The sequence below is a fragment of the Rhamphochromis longiceps genome, linkage group LG8, assembly GCF_057381845.1.
Source record: "Rhamphochromis longiceps isolate RC_006_pf linkage group LG8, R_longiceps_female_GT1.1, whole genome shotgun sequence".
NCBI lineage: Eukaryota > Metazoa > Chordata > Actinopteri > Cichliformes > Cichlidae > Rhamphochromis > Rhamphochromis longiceps.
In genome coordinates this window covers 13,410,032-13,420,109 of record NC_140564.1, presented here as the reverse complement: position 1 = coordinate 13,420,109, position 10,078 = coordinate 13,410,032, and the positions used below count along the sequence as shown (strand labels likewise).

The window sequence follows — 10,078 nt, the reverse complement described above, 5'->3', positions numbered from 1 at the left end:
CAGGAACAGCATAAAAACACTGGTCACATGAGGCTGGGAATTATTCTCCACCCACATTTGGTCGGAGGATTTCTTTCTTTTTTTTTTGTTGTCCCGTTTGGATCTATAGCCATCAGAATTGTTGTCTTGAGGCCAAGAAAGATGCCAAGCGGATTTATTTTACCAAGTGGATCATCATGGCCTTGCCATATTGGTCCATTTGATTGACCTTTATTATAATTATGAATTTATTTTATTTTCAGTTGCAAACGGGACAGACATAACTGTGGGATAGGACAGGGGGAAAGAATGAAAGAAAGAGGGGGAGAGAAAGAAAGAAAACCAAAGGGGAGAAGAGATGGTGAGAAGGGGGGGAAGAGAGAAAAACAAACAAACAAAAAAAACCAAAAAAAAAAAAAAAAACTCCTGGGTCACCTGTATGGAGAGAAAACAACAGAGGAGACAGCAAACAACAAAGAGCAACATAATAATAGAAAAAAAAAGCACCATCACAATAAACTAGCTAGCAGTAGATATCAATAGTTACTAAATAATAAACGATATTGTGCAACACGCAAGATAGACAGCGCACAGTGTGCTTTGAGGCAGCAGCCAAGAAAGCTGTAGTCCGCGTCTGTGAATACCCATGTGTACACCTGTGTGGATCAGCATGCTTGCATTCCAAAGGCTTCTCCATGTAATGATCTGCTAGGGAGTGTGGGGAGCCACAGCCCTGTCCTTTATGGTATCAAGCAGGTATGGAGGAGATCAAAACTCCAGACATCCAGAGGCCCCCAGAACACAAGAGACCAAGGAAGACCCACAGAGGGGCAGCTGCGGTCGGAGGATTTCATTCTGGTACCTACAGCAGTCAGGATACCAAGTCGAGGTCTGTGTTCTCTTCAAGGATATGCCTACCCAGACCATCTCTACCACACTGCCAAACTGGTCATGCTAGATGATATTATGGGGTTGTTACTCCTCATACACTTGAGCAGCCACTGGTCCTGCTGCTAGGTTGATGCTATTCTACAGCCCTATCCACGGCTCCTCACATCTCCTCCACACTTTAGTCTGTACCTTCTTGTGATAGCACCTATGGATATGTCATCCTGGAGTTGGACTTTCTGTGAAGCCTCAGTGCGATGCAGGGACAGTCTCATGCAGTAGTGGCGAGAATCAGTCAGGAGGGATAAGATCAATGATCTGTGAGAGGGGGGTTTATTCTGTTGCCTCTCATGCACCTGTTGTCACTTTTATTTACACCAAAGCAGGTGAACTACACTCATCACAGTTTCTGCTTCCTAACTGGACAGATTGTATTCCTTAAGTTTAACTCATCGTGTTTTGATGTGATGCTCCATTATTCATCTCACCTGTTTTGTTCAACATGGATGCTTTCTGAGGACTGATGCTAATAAACATCACCACTCAAAAAAAAAACAAAAAAACCCCATTACATTTTCTTAGAATGAGTTCAAAGGCGGCTGTTGCAGACATGACTGTGAAAACACTCAGACAAACACAGAGGGTGTCAGGTTTGTTAGATGAACTATATTTAAGACAGAACATTTGGTACAAATTACTAATCAGGTAAACCAAAGTTATCTTCAAGGAATAGATGCACAATCAAACAGGTGATCTAAATGCTACGTTCCATTCTCATACCACCAACACACAGAGCTATATGAGGTAATACACAGGATGTTGTGCAACATAAAGTCATATAAGAAACTGCAAATAAAAGTTATTCTGGTCCCTGATCATGATGATCCTGCAGTATGGGTTGGTCCCTATGAGCAGCACAATCACAGCTGTGAGTAAACAAACTCTCCCTAAAGTTGCTCTTATTTCCCTTTAAAGAATTTATTCAAATACATTTAAAAAAAGACAACACCTTTTTATTTATTTTACTTATAGATTATAATAATGTTTGCATCACAACTTCTGTCTCAGCACTCCTGAACCAGGTTTTCACAAAAAATCAGTAGTTGTATCAGCGTCTGCCACACCGGTGGGATCTCTTCTACAAATTTCCCAATTTATTTCAGAAACACTAATGATAATTAAACCGAGATTAAAAGCATGTTTCTGAAATAAATTCAGTTTTTTGTCTTTTTTTTTTTAGTAAATTTTAACTCAATTACTTACTAAATGTAGGATGTTCACTTCACTTCAAGTTACAGTCATTAATCATTTTAAACACATTTGTGCTTTTTAGCAGCTTTCTTTGCTGCACCCTGCTTTGTGTTTGGACTCCCACAAATTTTGGATTTGGCCTTGAGCATCTTGACCTGCTGATGACCGTTGAGGTCAATCGGTTTGGGTTTGGTTGCTTTGGGGGCCTTTGCTGGCTGTGAGGTAGTGTAAAGCGAGTGGTAAGGAAGGTGATATGTAGACAGCATCAGCAGACTGGTCAAATTTCTTACAAATGTACTTTATTTTCTGGCACCATCTGGTACCATTTTAAAACAACCTCGGTTGTCAAAATCTTACTTGTTTTGTACAGAATTTTACACACACATGCACCTCATTAGTCTCTACCATTAAGAAATAGGTTAACGATACAATCTAAACAAAGAAACAGGAATAACATTATTTACAAACTCATTTACACAAATAAATGGTTTGAAAAGTAAAATGCTGCATACAATACAAGTCAAAAGATTACTTAAAAATAAAATAAACGACACTATATAGAAGGAAATACCCTTCATTTGGCACAGGTGGCTCGCACCTTCAGATTAACTTTCTCCATCCATCTAGATAAAGAGAAAAGATCCAAATTAGTTACTAGTGTTAGTTATGGTATAATATGATGACCTTAAAGCTAATCTTAACAGATAAAGATGCATCTTTGGAAAATGGTTTTGTTCCTGTAATAAACATTCACACATGCAAAACATTTTTTCCACATATTAGAATCTCTCAGCGTCCAAACTTCAGTCCTATTTAACTACATTATTGACTTGCAGCTGTCTTACATGCATAGTGGCAGTAGGGGGCAGTCACACATTAGAGGAGCTAAAGTCAGACCACTAACTTGGATTTTAAAAGTGTTGTTTCTTTACTTCTGATCAAATACGAACCTCTTAAGAGTTAGTTAGGACAACTGATTCATTCTGATGTGCATTTCGTTGCCCTGTACCTGTGCATGTGCAATGACAATAAAGTTGAATTCTATTCTATTCTATTCTATGTATGTTAAATTTGAAACCATCGTAGCTTACATTAATATCCAAAGTAGAGGAAAACATCAAACCTGGCTCAATTTAAAACCTTTTTCAATCAATGAACTTGAGGGCTGTTAACTGGTAGATTAAAAAGACAAACATGGAAAAACGGCAAATCAGCCGTAGTTTTTACAGACTTAAACTTGGCATTGATTTTCTAACCTAATCAAGAATCCAGCGTATTCCTCAATGTGTTCAACTATATCCTATATATATATGTAACTATATTGGCAAACGCAGGTAAAGAGGTTAAAGTCAGTTTGGAAAATATGGTAGGCATTAAACAAAATATAAATATACAAAAAACTAGTGACACTCACCTCACAGACACAGTGTGCAGGACACTTGACCTTGTTCGGTTCTTCAGTGGGTCGTGGTATGATCCCTGCTGCTTCCTCTTCCTCACTCTGGCATCTCAGCTTAGGAGGGTGGACAGCGTTCAGTCTCTCACCTGAAAGATGGGATGGCCCTCCACAAGTCCCCACCAGCTTCACTTTGTTACACAAAGCCCACTCTCTGCAGAATGGGGGGGGGGAGAAAATCGTGCTGATCACTTTCCTGAGGTTTCCTGAAGCTGTCAGTACATGACCAACAACAGCCCATCGTACCTTAGTGGACGCAGGCAACGGTTGCAGAGGATTGGATTCCTGGACAGGTTCAGACGTCTTAGGTTAACCAGTTCGACAAAGGCTTCAGTATCCAGGTAGATTAGACAGTTGTTACTAAGACGAAGCTTCTTGATATTCTGCAGGCCCTGAAAGCAAAGGAAGCTGGCATTTTATTTAAGGCTCCAGCAACAGGTGCATATCTGTAAAATCTTTGAAATTTCCATTTTGAAGTATTTTGTACACACGGTTTAGTGTGAGTACCTGGAATGCCATATTAGGGATGTAAACCAGCTGATTGTGTGAGAGGGAGAGCAGGTTGAGGGAGCCCAGCTGAGAGAACGCTCCAGGCTGGATCTCTTCCACACGATTACGGTCAATAATAAGCTGCTTTAGTGAGGACAAACCGTCAAATGACTCCTAGAATCATAAAAAAACCAAGGACTGCACTAAAAATTGTTGGGTAGACTTCTTGAAGTTAATTTTTATTTTTTTAAAAACCACTTAAAATGACAATGGGATATATGTGGTTTAAGTCTAAGAATACCTGGTAGAGGATGTCAATGTTGTTGTTGGCAAGGTTGAGGAAGACCAGGCGACCGAGGCCACGGAACGCCCCCTCCTTCACCTTGTGGATGTTACAGCGCTGCAGCGACAGGTGAGTCAGGTAGGGGGTGTGCATGAAAGCCCCAGTGGGGAGTTCCTGTATGTCATTACCTTGAAGGTCCAGTTTGACTGTTCTCTATAAGGAGATTACATATTAGAGGATAATAATAAGTATTTAATAGGTACTACAGCTTGAGAAGTTTAGCCGAAGCCTTATCATTCTTTAACAGGGGTATTAAAATTTGTATTTGCCTCGAAATAAACACCTGTTCAACAGAATTGTTTAAACAGCCCCATTTTTGAGGATTGTTTAAACTCCACAGCTTACCCGACTGTTGTTGCTAATCATTTCCATCCCTTTATGACCACAGTGCATTCAACTTCTGATGGCTGCTTCCAGCAGGATAGCGTACCACAGAGCTCAAATCATCTCAAACATGTTCCATGAATATGACACTGAAATTACTGTACTCATATTTTCTCCACAGTCACCAGATCTCAGTCCAATAAAGCATCTTTTGAATGTGGTGGAACAGGAGATTTGCATCTTAGATGTGCAGCAGGCAGCTGTGTGATGTTATCATGCTAATACGGACCAAAATCTGGGAGGAATGCTTTAGGACCTTGTTGAATCTATGCATGAAAAATTAAGGCAGTTCTGAAGATAGAAGAGGATGCGGTTGTATCCTTTTGGTCGTATCCGGTTGCTAGCAAGGTGTATCTAACAAACTGATGAGTAAGTGTATATGTTTATAGATACCTCATCAACATTAGGAGGAACCTGGGTCAGGTTCTTGTTGACACAGGTCACATTGAGCTGGACACAGCAACACTCCTGTGGGCATTTTGCTGCTTGGACTGCAGAGACCCAGAAGACCAGCAGGTTGATCAGCAGAATCCAACGAGTAAGGCGAAGGTGCTTCTGCATGGAAAACACTCATTCAGTCTTTTAGTTTTGCTACATACTTCAAACAGTAACATTAATTGTTTAAAGTGCAAACACACCAACAAATTACTGCTGATTAGAGTTTAGTAATTCTTTAGGTTGGACACTGTGCTTGGTTACTGTCACACAGTGGAAATTTGTATTTGTTTTATAGTCTGTTTTATGCTGATTTTAATGTTTATTTGTATGTGTGGTTCTGATTTTATTTGCATGATTTTACTTTGATATTTGTGATGCATGTTTTTAGTGTTTATGTATGACATTGTTTTAATCCACTATGGACTGACTGGACAGTGGACAAATTAGTCAATAGCAGGCACCTGTTGAGGTGTTGGGTGTGCCCTGATGTGGCCTATCAGCTGCTGAAAGGATCTGTTAGAAAAGCTGGGTCAGCACCTCAATGAGGGAGAGGCCCAGATTCCGGGAGGAAGGAGCATGTAGACGCTAGATGAAACGGCTTGCGTGAAGACGGGCTGATCGGTGCGACTTGGTGTCCAATTCCTACCACAGAAAAGGCGACCGGTGGAAAACAGCGTGCGTGATTAAAAGACGTGAACCTTTGCCTGCATTCGTGAGTACTGTTTTCCACTGTCGTTCACTGGTTGCAGCTTCACAGACAATGTTTCTGGTCAGTATCTTTCATTATGTAGTAGGTTGGAAAACGCTACATGTTTAATTTTGTTCACACTACAAATAAAATGTGACAGCAAACGCGCTCTAGTGTGAACCCACAAAGCGGCCCACATACGCAGAAGAAGACGTCACACACAACGCTCTCTGTTTAGACTCAGACCAAACAGTATTGTTTGACTGATGGCCCTTAACCTCCTAAGACCCAAACTCTTCCATTACATGCATTTTTAATTTCTCTTTGATATTTGGGCTGAATGGGACCTGATGAATGTAAAAACAAAGAATTACCAGATTTTGATTTTTTTTTTTTTTTACCTAATTTTTGTTTCTAAGAAAAATAAGAGCCACATATGAGGATATTCGTTTAAAATTTCGATAGAACAGTAGCAGTATAATGTCCCCATAAGTGGATATCAGACCCTTGTAGAGCAAAATCGAGTATTTGTGCTGTTCACACTGTCTCACCATGATCGGATATGGGTCGCATGGGGTAAAAAAAAGTCGGATTGATGCGCTTTCGCCTGCAGTGTGAACGTCGCCTTATTCTAACACTGCTATGCGTTGCCATCCTGAGGTTACACCTCATTATGTCAGTAGATGGTGTTCTTGCACTGCTGTGGAACTACCAGAGGGACTCGGGCTCAGTGAATCCGCAGCTCAGAAATAAAAGCGCTCCAGCCTGAGCAAGACACTAACTTCGTCGTCCTCTCTATTAATCCACATTTTGCCCATACTTGGCTACGCAGTACTCTCTAGCCTGTGTGCCGCTTGCTGCCCATCCAGATTCCCCTAGGTCTGGCGCCAGTAACATTGACAAGGCGTCGCCACGAGGGAGGCTGCTGTTGCAGCGAGCCAGGGAAGCGTTGTCTGTGGGGCACAGCTGGATTGTGGTGCGAAGAGTCCAATGGAAACACAGGGCAGAGATAAGAGCTTCCATGTTGCCACTGGTGTAGATCATTGGTTAAATGATCACCAAGCAATATTTGTTTATGCAGACCTGCCGTAACTGTGGGGGCTAGTCCAACCGAAATAGTATTTTGGGGGGGAGGTTGTTCTTCGGGTACTGCCGTTATGTTTTGTCGTGTGCTGGAGGACGCATTAAAGTTTTACAGCGGACTAACATCCAGAGTGATCATTTGCTCATCGCATCACATGAGAGTGCTACAACTGTTGGCATGGGGTCAGCTTCGTGTGTGTGTGTTCTGGAAATTGAATGAAATGTTGAAACTGTGTGGAGAAAAAGGCTTTCATTCTGTAGCTTTTATGCAGTTTCATTGTCATGGTGAAGTTCTTTTATTTATTTTTTTCACTTTAATTTAGCACTGGCTTCCGTGGACTCACTCTTTGCCGCTCTTCCTCCTTCCATCTCCACATCTGAGCTTTCGCACTCCACTTGCGGTCCATCTGAGAACAAGGCAAAATTTGGTATTGCATTAATTATTGAATTATCCACCCTTAACAACTCTTGGACTTAATCCATGATAGAGTAATGATAGAAAAATATTATACAATCAAAACATTGCAGGTGTGTTTATTATACTTGAAAGTTATTGCAATGCAACAACTGGTACATGTGTTATTGTTACCTGTGCAGATCCCTCACCAGCTGGATCCACTGCCTTTAGCAGCCTCACAGAGCTGCGTTTGTCACGGTTTCCTCCTCCTTACAAGGTATGTCCTGGACAATGTTATATCATTAGTAATAATTTAAAAAAAAAAAAATCTCCACATAAAAGGCACACACAGTAACATTTTATACCTTCTCCAGAATGCTGTATATACTATGGCCACAAGTTTGCATCATGGTGCTGATACAGAATACTCCCCGCATTATTTACTCCTAGTGCTATAATAAAGTAATGGGAATTTAAAAAAAAAAAAAAAAGTAATAAATATTAAATGTCTTTATGATGATTCAATTTTCTGACTATTGTTGAGATAAAATTATTTGAAGTGCCCCAATCCTTTGCTTTATATTAACTAAAATGCCATTTAACCATATAGTGTAGACTACACTATATGGTTAAATGGCATGATTGCATCATGGGAGATGATGACACTCCCATCATGCATGATTGGGAGATGATGACACTCCCATCATGCATGATTGGGAGATGATGACACTCCCATCAGTCATCATGTATTCCTGCAATCATGTGAGATGATGACACATCCACTTAATACTACACTGTGTAGTATTAAGTGGACACTCCCAATACCCTGAGCCGCCCGTGGAAAAAGCGCCATTGGTCACATGCCCGGTATGCCTGATTGCAGCGTCACATCGTTAACCAAGCTGTGGCATGCGTGCCCAGGGTTGCCGACCCCTGGTCTAAGGCCTAGAGTCGAAGTAGTTTCTATTACATTTAACCTAACATTGAAAATTTTAATGAAAAAAGTTTTTCATAGTATTTTTTTTTTTTGGGGGGGGGGGGGGATTTTTTTTTTTTCTTTTTTTTTTTTTTTTTAAAACTGTGCACTTCCATGATGAGGTTGACCGGGCAACCATGGAAGTATCGCGGAATAAAGCCAATGACAACACACAGACGTCGGAACTTCATATATCTGTAACGCAGGAATACTTTACAAACATTTAGAGATGAACTTACGTACTTTACTTCTCTGGGAAAGCTTGATAAAATGCAGCTTTAGCAGGTAGGGAGCAGCAACGATCCAGATGCGTCAGATCCGCACAGCACTTCGCTACAGGGCAAATTACGCCCGCCCACCTCATGTAAGTTACGTGCAGTGGCGGTCCTAGCCATCCTTAGGGATTAATAAAGTATTCTGATTGTTTCAGGATGACCTGCCATTATCCAATGACACATCTTCTTATCTGTATCTTTTGCTCGTTTCTCCTCTTCTTTTCTCTTTTTTTCTAAACTGGGCAGCTGATGGCTTTGAACTTTTCTTGTCCATCTTCCATTGGTTTTAATTTTGCACTCCAGTATGAACACCCATCCCCCAACTCGAGGATCACCACAACTTAACCTAATAGACCTACACCTAGTTCAGATTCACTTTGTTTAAGGTGTATTTCTGGGATTTCACACAACCCAGGATTCAAATCATGAATACATAATGGGCTTGGATTTATATCATTATGAATGACATGTGCTCTATTTGGGGGCAGAAGGTCTCCCTCCCCTTTCCGTGGTGTGTGGTATGTGTCTTTAAATCATCAAAATATAAATTTTAAATTGTTATTGATCCCTTTACCCCGAGTCCTAAAGTGTATATTTATTTTCTTACTCTTCTTATATTTATCATTTGTTTTCTTACACTGCTGTAGCTGGAGCCTCGTCCTCTCGTCTCTCTATATACTGGACTGTATGTAGCGGAGATGACAAAGTTTACTTTGACTTCAGCAGCGAGCAGACGCACCGAGGGTTCTCACACTCACTTTTCGCGTATAGAATTTCAGAAAAACATCGGTGCAAATTTTAAGTCCCCCACCCTCTCCTCCCTGTGCCGCAAGCAGCAGGCGCACCTTGCAAACGGAGGGTGCCCTTACTCCCAGCAAATGGGTGATAGAAAACCGATCGGTGCCTATGCCATTCCCGATATGCCCCGACTGATGTCGGGGCAGCAGGAGTACGAGCAATTTTATTTATTTATTTTTGCCGATGCCCGTGATGCCGCCCCCGGGCAACCGCCCATGTTGCCCGTATCAAAAACCACTACTGGTTACGTGTGTGTGTGTGTGTGTGTGTGTGTGTGTGTGTGTGTCAGGATTTACATTGATATTTTACTATTTGTATCATCATAATGAAATGATACTCATTTCAAGAGCTACACTACAACACTCCCCCCCCCCCCAATAAAAGTCCATAAAATGAGTCTGATGGCTGCAGTTACAGCCACACAGTGGTAAGGTTGTGTATAAACCTCTGGTATACAGAGAACCAGTTGTGAAACACACAGTAAAGAAATGGTCGGCAGAGACTGAAGAGGCCCTGAGGGACTGTTTCTGTTCTGTGTGGGACAACCTCTGCAGCCCCCTGGAGGATGACCTCAACAGCATCACAGACTGCATTACGGATTACATGAACTTCTGTGTGGACAACACCGTACCC

The 10,078-nt window shown here is 41.3% G+C and overlaps 1 protein-coding gene across 2 annotated transcripts; it reads right to left on the bottom strand.

Moving 5' to 3' along the window:
• Window positions 1–2,478: 2,478 nt before the first annotated feature.
• LOC146663199 (uncharacterized) lies at window positions 2,479–8,705 on the bottom strand. Of its 2 annotated transcripts, none has more exons than XM_085415827.1 (9): window positions 8,612–8,705; window positions 7,589–7,680; window positions 7,344–7,406; window positions 5,184–5,345; window positions 4,365–4,559; window positions 4,082–4,237; window positions 3,821–3,966; window positions 3,533–3,728; window positions 2,479–2,741 (listed from the first exon to the last, which is right to left on the bottom strand). In XM_085415827.1, exons 3-9 carry the CDS (start codon window positions 7,404–7,406, stop codon window positions 2,724–2,726), a joined length of 936 nt encoding a protein of 311 aa, XP_085271953.1. In that variant the 5' UTR covers window positions 7,589–7,680; window positions 8,612–8,705; the 3' UTR covers window positions 2,479–2,723. The 2 variants fall into 2 exon arrangements, with proteins under 2 accessions (XP_085271953.1, XP_085271952.1); XM_085415826.1 differs by having other exon boundaries at window positions 8,616–8,697.
• Between the last annotated feature and the right edge of the window lie 1,373 nt (window positions 8,706–10,078).

What these genes read in the sequence shown, in the direction of transcription:
- LOC146663199 (XM_085415827.1), bottom strand. Translation starts at nt 7,406, where the DNA reads ATGGACCGCAAGTGGAGTGCGAAAGCTCAGATGTGGAGATGGAAGGAG. An exon ending in TTCCTCCTAATGTTGATGAG is followed by an intron (nt 4,560 to 5,183) that starts GTATCTATAAAC and finishes ATCTCCTTATAG; the next exon opens with AGAACAGTCAAACTGGACCT. An exon ending in ACATTGACATCCTCTACCAG is followed by an intron (nt 4,238 to 4,364) that starts GTATTCTTAGAC and finishes TTATGATTCTAG; the next exon opens with GAGTCATTTGACGGTTTGTC.